Consider the following 14,588-nt stretch of genomic DNA (forward strand, 5'->3'; position numbering starts at 1 on the left):
CCTGTGCTCTGTAATTCAATTCTTTTGAGACTGAGAGATTGTCATTATTGAGGTTCACAAGGGCATGTAATATATAAATCACGCCTATGGCAGCAAAGTGATAATTTCTTTTGATGAATAGAAGGTAGCTACACGTGGGTGAGAAAAGTACCATGTTTTCCTGTGATTTTTTACAATTTGAACAATTACAGCAGCTATTATTGCAGAAGTGCTGCAGGAAGGAAATTCAGCGCTATGCTAACTGTCTGCATCAGAGCTTGTCTCGATCGCTGCGTCACGGAGAGAGCTTTCTCCTCCTCCAGTGTTAACAGAATAGGTGAAGACTAACCATGTGGCTCTTGCTAAGTTGCAGGGCAAAGTATCCTTTCCTTTTAAAAAACCACTAATCACTTGCATAATACGTAGTGTACAAAGTGATCCATTCTGTAACTGCGTTGGCTGAACTAAAATCTTGCAGTAAGAATGATATGAAATATGCACGTTAAATGGGACTATTTGAACTGAGCCTCCTATATTTTTGATTTTTAAGAGCAGAATGGGTCGTTACAAACCTCCAGCCTGAATAATGATATGGCAAGTGAGATTGCCAACTACTGTGTTTCACATATAATCCAGAAGATATCGTCTGTTTAACCTTCCTCTTGCTGTTGCCCTAAAGCAAGGTGGATCAGCAGCACTATAGGTTTCATATATGCTTAATCGATAAAAAGAACATTTGTCTCCAGAGCCTGTTCCTTGTCCTCATCTCTCTCTGTCTCTGATTCTATATTGTCTGTGGATTGCCAGAGGGCTTATTTAAGAGCATGGGTTACTTTAGATGCAGATGCAACCTCAAGTGTTCTATGTAGACTCAGCCCCTCTCTGTCCAATGGGTGAAGCAGGGAGGTCTTCTGGAGGAGGGTTGCTCTAAACCTACACTCCTTCACTTTTGCTTCTGGCCACCACTCTAGCCACGGTACAGGTTAGATGGACCCGTGGTGTCAGCCTCCAAGGCTGTTCCTGCATCCCTTTAGGTACTTTGCAACTGCAGTAGCAGGAGCTGCCCAGCCTTACTGAAGTAGATGTTAGAGTGCAGCTTCCGTATCTCAGCGTATGATTTGCCTTTCAGCCCCAGACACGGGCATATCAAAGGAGAGATACTGGGGAGCTGTGTTTCTCAGCAACACCCCAACCTTCCCACTTACACTCTGTTTTCCATGGATATATTTATATGGTGTTTTGCAGCACATGTGAACTCACTCTACCCACATACTGAGCCCACTTTGAGTGAGTCATCTCCATCAAACAAGCTGAGTAGCTCTGGTTGACATGCTACTAAGCCTGAGAGGTTAATAGGGGAAGGTTAGCAGCTCCGGTTCAGTGCCAGCTGGGGGCTTGTGGTAACAGAGGGAGTGTGTGTGTCCTCCTGCACATTTGTAGACATCCCCAAGGGGAAACAAAATTAAGACAAATCCTTCCCTGTTTTCATTTCTAAAAATTTCCATGCTCGAGTTTCCCACCCCTTCAGTACTGATCTGCTCTCTATCTCATACTTCTCTGACAATAAAGCTTGTGACCAAAGTCACTCCTGGCCCACCCTCACATGAAACGCTCTGATGGAGAGCAGTTTTCTTCCTCTGATGTCCCTCCTGGTAAAACACAGCTGGTTTCCATGATGTGGTGGCTTCCAGCGCAACAGCTTCTGGTAATGAGGTGATTTTGTTAAGCATCAGAGAAGGGTAAGAGCTGGGCTACCTTGCTGCCATGCCACAGAACCTGCTGGTGGGACACCAAAGATCAGGGCTCTTTTCCCAGCAGGAGCCGTGTAATGCACACGAGGCAGGGAGAAGAGGTCTGATAGACAACTGCTGCTCAGGATGCATTGCAAAAATGTAATTAATTCCCCCAAGAGCTTTGGAAGTGGGGAGATAGCTTTCCCAGACTCAGTCTTGTTATGTACACAAGTAATGGGTCACACACCCATTACATTACATGTGTTGTGGGTGTTTGTATTATGGTAATTTCTGAACCTGAGGTTAAATGAAACCTTTGTGCTAGGTACGGTGCAGAGATAAAAAGAAATATTTTGAGTGGACTCACCCAATCAAAAGAGAAAAAGATGCCTCAGCAGCGATGTTTGCAGCTGAGCTGGTCACTCCTCAGTGACTCTGGCTATAGTCTCTACTGACTATAAGTGGGGCTCAAAAGATGTCTGTATTGTAGCTCAAGAAGGACAGACCTTAGCCAATGCTGAATGTGTGTTTCCTTAGAGGGAGAAACCAGCATTTCTGCTAGAGGTGGCTCTGATGCAGGCTTTCATGTTAATAGGCAGTTAAGGGGCGAGCAGGTGCCGTGGTTTGGGCTGGGCTGACCACCAAACGAGCAACAGATGCTCTCTTTAACCTCTCTCACGTGACAGCAGGTCACCAGCTCCAATGCTGGTGCTCCCACTAGGCCAGGTGTCAGGGGGCAGTTCCCTGGAACAGGCAGACTAAGGTCTAAGGTAATTTCCTACACAAAGCTCCTCACTATTCATGGCCCTACATATAAAATGGGTTGTGGGGGTTTCTTTTGGCATTGTGCTTCTACTCCATAATCACCATATTTAAGTGCTTCTCCAGCTGTCCTTGGCTTCCTGCTGCCTTCCCTGTCCGCTTCTGAAGTGTTTTTTTTTCCCTCTTTATCCATCTTGCATGCATTCAGCGTATGCATACAGTCACCGTGAAACCACACAGCCCCCACCAATCCCATCCCTTCCATCTCTGCTGTGTGGTGAACACGGTTCAACTTTTTTGTGCAAAGACACTTCATAATCCAGATGTTTAATTCCAAAAGACAACCTAAGAGTTGTGGACATGCATCCTGAGTAGGAAATGACTGTCACAGTCACCAGCTTCCACAAGATTTCACTCAGCTGCCAGATATCAAGAGATATATTTGCAAATTGCAAAAGCTTTTACGAGTTAAGGAGTATTTGGGAGCATGAGGGGCCGTCCTGCTACACACCATCATCTCAGCTTTGTTCTGGAAACAGTGCAAAACATCCCTAGGTCAGGAGAAAATCCCAGGGGCTTCACTCATAAAAACTGTACTTGCTTACCCCTGGGCACACCAGTAGCTCAGTGGTGTTCATGCTTTCACTGAGTGGAAGGACTTTAGCCATGTTTCAGCTTCATGCCAGGGATAATGATGGAGATGACTTCACCTCATCTGCGGGCACTTGGGAGGATACAGTGCTGGTCACAGACAGTAAGATCCTGAGCTGACATGATGCAGAGGCAGCACTGTGGGTTTACTATTGCTGTGGGAGGAGGCATATTGCTAATGGCAGCCTCTTGACCTGCCTTTGTCTAACAGATTTCACGTGGCTCCAAGCCGTAGTCCATTCAGCTCCAGAAAAATATGACTTTTAGGCTGTATCATCATTTTTTGCAAACATACCTCAGAAAGCAATAAGAGTCTTGCTGTGCCCATATCAAGGGAGAAAATTAATCATACGCTTAGTGTTTATGCAGTGACTTCTCCATTTTTACACGGCTTTCTTATTAGCTGATGTATCACTGTATTACAATCTCCATCTCAGCTGTGCTTAAGTCACTTGTTTTGGTGTCTCTACGTTTCCATACACCAAATGGGCATGATCATAGAATCACAGAATCATAGAATCTTCATGGTTGGAAGGGACCTTTGAGATCATCAAGTCCAACCATACACACACCAAAAAAAAAACCAAAACAAAAAAACCCAAAAAAACCCCAAAGAAACCAAAAACAAACAAACAAAAACAAAAAAAAACCCCCACAAACAAACAACCTACAATCTCTGCCACTAGAGCATTCCCTGAAGTGCCAAATCTAGATGTTTCTTAAACACCTCTAGGGATGGTGACTCAACCACCACCCTGGGCGATACTTCCTAGGCCTCGTCTTTGTCTGCATTGTCTCCCACCCGAGACAGTTCAAGGTAAGGAATGAATCTTAGTTCATGTATTAAACAAGTCTGGAAACCTAGTGTTGCCTTACAAGAATTTCTAAGGATTCTTTTTAAATGCTTTCACTCCAAATGTTTCAAATTCTTGAAGCAAATAGTTTTTAACTGCTAAAAAAAGTTCTTGTTTCCTGTCAACATTTCAAAACAAGAGAACAACTTGGTTTTCTCGTGCCATTTTTTTTTGGTTTAAAAAACCTGAGATGACATTTAAGAGAAAATGAAAATGTTCTGTTTCAAAAACAGAGTAAAAATAAGAAGCTTTTATTTTGACATCTCCTGGGAGTGAAAATCAAATTTCCTCTTGTTAAAGTATTTTCCAACAAAATCACTTTTGACATAATGCTAACTTTTTTAGGAATGGAAGGAGAAGGCACTGGATGAAGGCAAGTATATTGAGTCCACAGCAACTGAAAGTGTCTGCAAAGTTGGCTTAGCGAATGCGGCATTGCTGGCATGCAAAGCAGGATGTGTAGATTTTGAGTTCTAATATATTTTTTAACAGATTGCTCCATACATGCTTTTCAGTTTAACACTTTCCTGATAAGCAATGTGATAAGGAACATTTTATTGTTACATCCTCAGATAAGCCAGTCTGGCATTTCCTAAAGCTCAGAGCTCCAGCCTGCCACTGAAGCAGAAGGGGTTATTTTAGCATCCTGCAGAGAAGTCTATGGCAGCTGACGTTGCAGCACAGAGACATTTGCCTTGATCAGGCAGAATTAATGGCATTTTCATTGGGCTCTTAAGCTGATGCGTAGGAGAGTTTCTCCTGCTCCCGCTTGGAAGTATGCATGTATGTAAGTGGCTGCAAATTAGAGTGTCTCCATTTCATAGAATTATATCATAGGGTTGGAAGGGACCTTAAAGATCATCTAGTTCCAACCCCCCTGCCCTGGGCAGGGACACCTCCCACCAGACCAGGTTGCTCCAAGCTCCGTCCAGCCTGGCCTTGAACACCTCCAGGGATGGGGCACTGACAGCTTCCCTGGGCAACCTGTTCCAGCGCCTCACCGCCCTTACAATACAGAAATTCTTCCTGATATCCAATCTAAATCTGCCCTCTTTCAGTTTGAAGCCGTTACCCCGTGCCCTGTCATTACACTCCCTGATAAAGAGTCCCTCCCCATCCTTCCTCTAGGCCCCCTTTAGGGACTGGAAGGCTGCTCTAAGGTCGCCCCGGAGCCTTCTCTTCTCCAGGATGAACATCCCCAACTCTCTCAGCCTGTCCTCATAGCATAGGCGCTCCAGCCCTCTGATCATCTTCGTGGCCCTCCGCTGGACCCCTTCCAACAAGTCCACGTCCTTCTTGTGCTGAGGACTCCAGAGCTGGACGCAGTACTCCAGGTGGGGTCTCACCAGAGCGGAGCAGAGGGGCAGAATCACCTCCCTCGACCTGCTGGCCACGCTTCTTTTGATGCAGCCCAGGATGCGGCTGGTTTCTGGGCTGCGAGCATACACTGCTGGCTCATGTTGAGCTTCTCGTCCACCAGTACCCCCAAGTCCCTCTCCTCAGGGCTGTTCTCAATTCAATCTCTACGTAGCCTGTATTTGTGCTTGGGATTGCCCTGACACACATGCAGAACCTTGCACTTGGCCTGGTTGAACTTCGTGAGGTTCGCACGGGCCTACTTCTCAAGCCTGTCCAGGTCCCTCTGGATGGCATCCCTCCCCTCTGTTGCTCTTGTTGCTTGATACCTGAGAGTCATAGAGGCTACAAATATGCCAGGTGCTGCACAGACCAACACAATTAGACAGTCCCTTAATGACAGAGCTTATAATATACACATGGGACAAAGGAAAACAGATGGATACCAACAGATGGGAAGAGGACTAGGCAACCATGCAATGGGACCACGACGGTCCACCCACTAAGTGAAGGTTTCACTTCATAAAGCCTGAGCTTTTCTGCAAGTATCACGCAGAAGGAAGAACATCAATTGAACCTGTGGGTGTGGGGGGTGAACCATTTCCAAGCAGAGGGGTTTGGAGGGTCTTGTCTGAATGCCAAAAAGATGTAAGATAGAGATTGATATCACGAGCTTATTGAAGGGGTGAGTTCCTTAGCGATGAATAAGGGATGATTTGGGGATGGGCAGTGAAAAGCCTTGAAAATAGAGACTAGCAGTTCATCTGATGTGACAGAGAGCAAAGAAATGGTAGAAGGGTACGAACAGAGAGGAACAACTGGTCAGAGCATTGAGTTAATGCAGTGGTGGTTGCAGCAGTATTCTGAGCTGTTTGGTCACTCAGGAAAGCTGTAGAAAAATGTGTTGTAGTGGTGGCACCACTAGAACTGACCATCTGGGTCGAGCTGTGCAAGTAATCTAGCGAGTCTAGATTTTAGAGATGCAAGAGACTGAAAGTCTACACCCTACTGTGTTTCTCTAAAAAATAAATTCTAAATTTCTTGTTCTAAAATAAGAATCTTGTTCTTTGAAAGTCATCTGTGTTGTTGTAATAAACCCTGTTCATTACTGCAGGACTTAGAAACGAGATGAGAACTGGGGCCCTGTTGCATTAGCTGATGTACAGGTATAAAGTAGAATGGAGATCTTTAATGGCAATCTATTTTCCCCATTGCTATTTAGTTTGCCTTGCAGTTTGCGAGGGAAACTGTTGAGGTGAGATGTAGAAGTCAAGGATGAGTGAGGTACAGAACAAATGAGAAGAAAGATTGAAGAAACATTCAAAGGGAAGAAGTCCAGGGAGAACAGATGAAGATACTATATGGCTATAGGGATGGAGGGGCTGAAAAGTTGATAAAGAGGAAAGAATTCCTTTTCAAAGCAAAGACAACACCCTCATGAGCTCAAATGGGACTGTGGGCCCCTGCTTTCACTGCTTGTGCAGCTGCTCCTTCCAGCTTGAGTGGGTTGGCTCCTCCCTTGTTATTCCCTTGTGCTGACTGTAGAGCGCATCTGAATAGCAAAGAGATTTGCAATTAAGAGAAATGCTTCACAGAGCTAAAAAAGCTCTCGTTTTTGCTGAATGTATATTTTGTTGCATCTTTTTTCTCTTTTTTAAGCCATTCAATTAACAATTAATAATTTTCAGGGTGGTCACCTGTTTTTACCAAGCACTGAGGTCTGACCCCTAGATCTTCTAGCTAGCAAATAAAAAAGGAAGGAGCCTGATTTATCATTGCTAGGAAAGTTGTTGCCTGGGTACCTTCATACTTCTGCATTGCTGAAGGAAAATGACCTAAAAAAAAGGGGAGCATTTGCACGCAAATGCTTTGCTTTTCACCTGAGACATCTCAACTACAGTTCTGCTCTGTCCATTCTTCCCCCATTTTGTGCATCGGGCCCAGCTAGGAAAGGCTGGGGGGTAGCAGATGGGAGGCTGACTGTTGCTCAGTTTGGAAAGCAGCTCCTAACATTTGGCTCACACCTGTCAGCAGACTCCGTATACACTTGTTTATCCTCCTCTGTACCATATGTTTCTATGTAAAATCAGTTCCAATGATCTATTGCCTTACTTCTATCACTCCTATTATGGTCGTAACTGAGCATTTCACAGTCGTTAATGCATTTACCCTGACAGCGTCCCTGTTGCGTAGGCATCTAATATCACCCACTTTACAGATGGGTTAGATGAAGCTCAGATCAACAGCTCCTCAAAAGTCTTGCTGAAATCAATGGGAAGGAAACACACCTCCAGGAGATGTGAGTTTGGGAGAGCAAAATACATGCTTGGTTTCACCCAAGGAGTTTGCAGTGGAGTGAGGAATCCCTCTTTGGAATCCCTCTTCTGGGTCCTACATGGATGCTCGAAGTGCTGGACCATTCTTGAGTTCCTGAGGCAGAGCTGTTCCCTGCCTTTGGAAGTCCCAGCAGACCTGTGGTGGCTGGTGTCCAGTCTTTTTACACCCTTTGTCAATAAACCCGAATCTCACAATTCTCAGTGTCCTCACCAAGGCCTGGAAGAGAGTCTGTCCTCAGCAAAAAATTCAGTTAAAAAGTTAGTTAAAAGCCCATTGTCCCAGTGTAGTGGGAGCAATCAGCTCAAAAGTGTTCTGCCCAAATGAGAAAAGTTGATACGGACAAAACCCCAAATGCTTCTGCTGCTGTGGAGGCTGTTTTTCCCATTTCCTTTATTCTTTGTATTCTTGCTTGCCTCTCAGAAAAGAACTTCTTCACAGCCCTTCAGATTTAAAGTCTATGTAGGAGAGGAACAGGGTTTTTTTAAATGTACTGTATGTACCTATCAGTCACCTACTTATTAATTATAACTAAAAGCATGATTAATCTGTCATGGATAAGGCTGCTAAGTAACCCTAATCATGCTAATGCATTTCTGTCACTTATACAAAAGGCAGCATTATTATCAGTTTTTACATCCGTGTGTACTAAAGCCCATATAGACAGCATCTGCAGAGCACTGGTAAGTTCTTTCTGCCACAGATGGGATGAGGTTGCATCACGGATATCTGTACTGCTCCCACAGTGCATGTGGAGTGATTTATTTCTTCAGCACTAGCAGGATTTAATGATGTTATCTTTTGCAAATAATTTTGTGTTCTGAAATGGATAACAACTGCAGTTATGAAACGTATTTCCAGGGGCTCATAATGACTATGGCTGAAATTCCTCTGTGGGAGGGGTCGGCATGAAGACCAAGGTGCTACTCAAGCCCTGCAATGAGTGGGAGCTAAGAGATGCATAGGTCTTATACAAGTGTGAATGTCTAAGGAAAATAATTCTTTTGGTATTGCAGAGCATAATGCTTCCCCTTCTGTGTTCCTGTTCTCTGAATATTCAATTGATCCGTTTTTTAATAACCTAGATGTTGGAAAGTTAATTTCCAGGTGCCAAACTCAAAATTTGCAACCACACCTGAAACCTTTGTGCATCCATCCTGTCAAGGAGTCAATGGGTGGATATGCTAAATCACAGCTAAGCTACACTCTTTAACTTTTAAAATGTTCTGAAGAAAAGCTTTTCACAAAAAAAGAATTTCAAAACTGACACCTCCAGAAGGCTAATTATATCCTAGGGTATTAGGAGAAGGCGGCAGGTGGGTCACCCTTTGAAGGAACCATTCCACTGATGCCTGGGTGACCTGCTTAGACCTGATGCTCTATTTCTGGATGGCTAAAGTATGAAGAATACAGCCATTAGGCTCATTAATTATATAAACTAAGGAGAAAAAGCCCAAATTCAAATCTGTCTTTTACAATGACCATCTTTTTCATTAAAAATTATAAAGTTTTATATAAGAGTTTTGGTGTGAAACTAAAGAACCTCACTGCAAGGTGATGTCTGCAAGATATAATCTGCATCCCTCCCGTGTTGCGTGCCTCAGTGACCCGAATAAAGAAACCATTTTGATTTTCATCTGAGTAAGTGCCTTGCTGCGTGCAGGCAGGGTCTCAGTCAGGTGTCAGAGCATATGAATTTGTGAGAGAGTCCCAAAAATTTGTGCAGGGTAATAGTTCTTTTGTTCTAAGCATTGCAGTAGCCAAGTCACGGTCAGTGCCTGGTGGGAAAGTAGAGGAAGATAGGTAAGAAAATATAAACTGCTCCAGAAAAAGTGTTGTTTTCGTGGTTTTCTTTGCTTAGCTAACTGTTTTTTATAGCTCTTCGGTCATCACAGTTTGATGTAATGCCGTCCACAGAAAATTGTTAGTAGCCATCTGCATGTATTATAGTGACACAGAAATTTTTAAGGTCACCATTAAATCTTGGAATGCTGTCATTAATGTAGCAATTTCGTCTTTTCTTCCAAAACTGTGCTCCCCTACCTTTTCTTATTAAGAAACATGATATCCTTCTGTTTGCTTTCCTTTCATTCTGCACAGCTGTACTCTTTCATCAAGAGACAGTCACAATTTTGTTTGTCATACTGAAATACGGATTTTTTCTTTATTTATGAACAGCATGCTTGGATTTTCCTTATGGAATAGAAATTAAAGCAGCACTGACATTTAGAATGTAAAGGAATTGCCTCAACTGATTATAGTTGTGTTAAAATGAGTCACGCACTTTTGGTCCAAACTTCCTGACATACACATCCATATATATTAATCACTATGACATCACTGAAGAACTATTTTTACCATGGTAATAAAAGCTGAACGCATTTGTCAACTTTTCAAATTATATCTAATCCAGTGAACATACAGACAGGTTAGGAAAGACACTTGCTCTCAAATAATAGCAGAGCTCAATTCCACATGTCTGAAAATGCTGTGCATGCAACGGCATGTCAAATATTTGCAGTTTTGAAATGTAGGTGAAAAGCAGACTGTAAAAAACATAAAATAAATTAGGCTTGACAAGAAGAATTAAACTCACCTGTCAACAAATGCATGGTGTAGCACAAAGATAGGATCATTCGCAGAGCCTTGTACTTGGGACATGGAGCCATTCATGTAGATGTGAAGTGCATTATGTAAACCGCTTTGAGATATGTTTGATATTGCAGTCCGTGGATCAGCAAAACCTGTATTTGCAAGAGGAAATCATATGCTGATATGACAACACGAATAATTCTTTTTCCAGTAAGACTGGAGATCAAAGTACCTACTTTCACTTCATTTATGTTCGGCTTTTTAGACAAGGGCTTAGGAAAACACGTAAAGGAGTGCTAATATATTTCAAAGGCATAGCAAAGATGAAATTAGAATAAGCTAAATTAAAACTCCTGCCATGTAGCTAATGCAGCATGTCAGCAAATGTACTGCTTAATTGCTTTATATTTTTAAATTTCTTTGTCCATTGTGTCTGGCTCTTAAAAGGCAACATAATCCCTGCAGACATATATGCGTGTACATTTATTCATGTTGAGAAAATTTATTCACTTTATTTTTATTTTTGATCTTTATACTTATAGGTTCCTAAGATAAAACAAGCTGTTGTATCTCATCATATACGCTGTCATTTAGTATTGATGGTCTCCATAGAATATGTTCTTTTATTAATAGGAGACAACACAATACAAGCTACAATCTTTACAAAAGTATTCGGTAAATAATCAATAATCTTCCACAGTCTTTCTGACAGTCAAGCTTCCTCCCTACTTGCAAGGACTCCTAATAAAAGTCACCTCAACCATCTGATGCTTCTCTGGGATTTTCCAGGAGAATAAAACCTGAAATATATGTTGTCCTCCCAACACCCCAACACGTTTCTTAACCTGATGCTAGTCCTACTATTTAACGCATGCTACAAAACCTTCCGCTCTCTCTCTTCGTATGGCTCCTGAAGATGTCTTGTTGTCACAATTTCTGTAAGCTGTATGGTAGCGGAGCACAGTGAAGCATAGTGAAGACATACTAAAACATCTTTGCAAATTAATAATCAAAGAAAAAGGGCTGTGAACAATATGCTTGCTGTGATGACCCTCAGCATTTTCCCAATATTGTTGCAGTTTATCAAGTCTGCAAGGTGGAGAAAAGAAAGATCTTAGCTCTTTGGGAAACGCCTCACACACTTTGAACACTTGCTTTATTTACTTGTTTGGAACAAGAACCAGCATTAAAATGAGGATCGGCAATATACTTTGAAGTGAATCTCCCAATAGTCCTCCTGTTTCATGCTGTGACTCACACTACAGGGCAATTTCTGACTTTGCAAGCTGGTTTGCTTTTGGAGGAAATCTAAAATGTGCCAGCCATCAGTGGGTGTTCGGTGCATGGGACTGAACTGGAGCTAGTGTGAACGAACCCCTTCCCTGTCAAAACCCTCGTGTATAACATGGATGTTGGGTCCTCAGCACCAACTGTTTTGCTTTTTGGATTTGCTCCTTTTTGAGTCACATGAAGTATTGAGACGTGGCTAGAGATGCCTCATGAGTAGAGTCATACTCTGTGAACTCGGAAACTTGAATTTTATATCCTACTGGGACTCTGACCTTCTGTGTGAAATGATTGCATCTCTTTGTGACTTTAAATTCCTGCATCGCTCTTTGCCTTGTCTTTCAGCCTCCTCAAACATGGGAAAAGCTTCTGGCATAAAACCATTGATAATTATAAGGATCAAATTATAGCTGTGGCACGTAGGAACCAATATACCGTAACAACCATCCATCTTTCTGATTGTAACAAAAGTTTTGAGAAATTCAATGGAAGTCAGAGAAGAAAACATAATCAGCTTAGAAGATGGCTGGAGGAGGTAGAGTTGGCTTATGATGAAAATTGTAAGATTTCAAGGCGGAGTGAGTCTGCATTTAGGAGAGAAAGAGAAACATGTTGATGCCTATAGATAACTGCAGGTCTTAAGTGCATCAGATGTGGACTGGAATTATTGAAGACACTGCATGGTGACATAAACAGCAACGGGAAGAAGTTCTCCAAGGGAAAATCTTGCCCACAGAAATTTGCCTAATGGTGAATGCTATGTTACCTAGATATCACTGAGGGGAAACGGTAGAACAAAATGTTACCAAATGTGCTATGAAGAATGATGTACTTTGACAGTTTGGTCATAACTCACAGGAACCGATGGCAATGATTGTGGCCTTCTTTGCTGATGGCCACAGTGGGTGATCACTGGCATCACTTGATGTAGCAATGCTAGGAAATTTCTGTGAATATTAACTGAAAAAGATCTATCTGTATATCATTCTGAAGTCCCACTTATATTCAGCTGCATTATAAGTATATTTAGAGGAAGATAGACTTTACACAGAGTTTAGGCAGAAGGCCAGGTGCTTTATATCAGACTCGGGATACTTAACACTTCTTAATGCGTTGCGAACACTTCATATAATCATTCATAAAAACAATATACAGAATACTTGTTTTGGCTCTGGACATCTTTTCATGGAACATCTGCACACAAGCAATTTATCTTAATAATCAAAAGCTCTGTAACTGGGAGAGCTTTAGAAGCTCCAAGCTAATTGGGGTACATTCCGTCAGTGTCAAAACTGACATCATGTTTAACCATGCACGTGAGAAGTTCTAATACCTGATTTCTTGTTATGAAAACTCCGTATAAATTGTAAAGTTAGCAGGAATAAAACCACAATGTGGTCTCACTTCATTTTATTAGCCTGGGTCTTACTCTTTTCTTTCAGATTTTTTAAAAGGCTTCAGGACAATCAGCTTTTCAGGAAGACATACTATGAAATGGGGTAGAGTCAATTAAAAAGAATATGTGAAAACATGATAATTTTTTCAGAGTACAGGAAACTTCAGTGTGGTAGCTGCAGTAAAATCACCTCTACAGAAAATGTGAGGCTACAGATCTACGAGTGCAGTGAGCTGAAATAAGAACTCCCTGCCTCTAGATGGGGGAACTCCACTCTCCTCACCTGCCTTGCCCCATGCTCTGCCTTCCCAGTCGTTAACTGCAGCTCTTGTTAGTCCTTCTGTGAACTGATTTAACTCACTAATCTGTCAGAAAACCACGCTGGAGTTTGGGATCTCATTTTTTTTCCCAGGCTACTGAGAGACAGTATCTTGTATAAGGGTATGATGAGAACCAGTGTTGGTACCAAAAAAAGCAGGAGAGCTAACTGACTGCTGGATGGAGGAGACTGCATAGAGGAGCAGGGCTGTCTCCAATGGCACTGAGCTGTTAAATCATCTGGCCTGTATAGAAAGCTGTAGCATCGATGGATGGACAGGCCCAAAGGGTTGTGGTGAATGGAGCTAAATCCACTTGGTGGCTGGTCACAAGTGGTGTTCTCCAGGGCCCGGTTCTGGGGCTGGTTCTCTTTAATATTTTTATCAACAACCTGGACAAGGGTGTTGAGTGCACCCTCGGTGCATTTGCAGATGACACCAAATTGGGTGGCAGCGTTGATCTGCTTGAGGGTAGAAAGGCGTTACAGAGGGATCTGGACAGGCTGGATCAATGGACTGAGGCCAATGGTGTGAGTTTCAACAAGACCAAGTGCCGGGTCCTGCACTTGGGTCACAACAACCCCGTGCAGTGGTACAGGCTGGGGGCAGAGTGGCTGGAGAGTTGCTTGGTGGAAAAGGCCCTGGGGGTGTTGGTCGATTGCCATCTGAACATGAGCCAGCAGCGTGCCCCGGCGGACAAGAGGGCCAACAGCATCCAGGCCTATGTCAGGAACAGTGTGGCCAGCAGGACTGGGGAAGTGGTTTTTCCCCTGTATTCAGCACTGACAAGGCCACACCTCGAATCCTGTCTTCAGTTTTGGGCCCCTCACTACAAGAAAGTCATTGAGGTGCTGGAGCGTGTCCAAAGAAGATCAACGGAGCTGGTGAGGGGTCTGGAGCACAAGTCTGGTGAGGAGCGGCTGAGGGAGCTGGGGGGGTTCAGCCTGGAGAAGAGGAGGCTGAGGGGAGACCTTCTCGCTCTCTACAGCTCCTGAAAGGAGGGGGCAGCCAGGGGGGGTCAGGCTCTTCTCTCAAGGAACAGGCCATGGCACAAGAGGAAACGGCCTCAAGTTGCACCAGGGGAGGTTTAGGATGGATATTAGGAAAAATTTCTTCACTGAAAGAGTTGTCAAGCGTTGGAACAGGTTGCCCAGGGAAGTGGTTGAGTCGACATTCCTGGAGATACTTAAAAGATGTGTAGATGTGGCCCTTTGGGACATGGTTTAGTGATGGACTTGGCAGTGTCAGGTTGACAGTTGAACTTGATGATCATCAGAGTCTTTTCCAACCTAAATGAGTCTATGATTCTATGATTCTACGTCTGAGT

The 14,588-nt window shown here is 43.2% G+C and overlaps 1 protein-coding gene across 1 annotated transcript in view; it reads right to left on the reverse strand.

Annotated features, from left to right (window-relative positions):
• Positions 1–14,588, reverse strand: part of TYR (tyrosinase) — a 56,991-nt gene that overhangs the window by 23,761 nt on the left and 18,642 nt on the right. Inside the window, exon 3 of the mRNA XM_054188165.1 lies at positions 10,266–10,413. Within this exon, the coding sequence (XP_054044140.1) occupies positions 10,266–10,413 (148 nt within the window). The remainder of the gene's footprint in view (positions 1–10,265; positions 10,414–14,588) is intronic.

This window comes from Rissa tridactyla, chromosome 1, assembly GCF_028500815.1.
Source record: "Rissa tridactyla isolate bRisTri1 chromosome 1, bRisTri1.patW.cur.20221130, whole genome shotgun sequence".
Classification (NCBI taxonomy): Eukaryota; Metazoa; Chordata; class Aves; order Charadriiformes; family Laridae; genus Rissa; species Rissa tridactyla.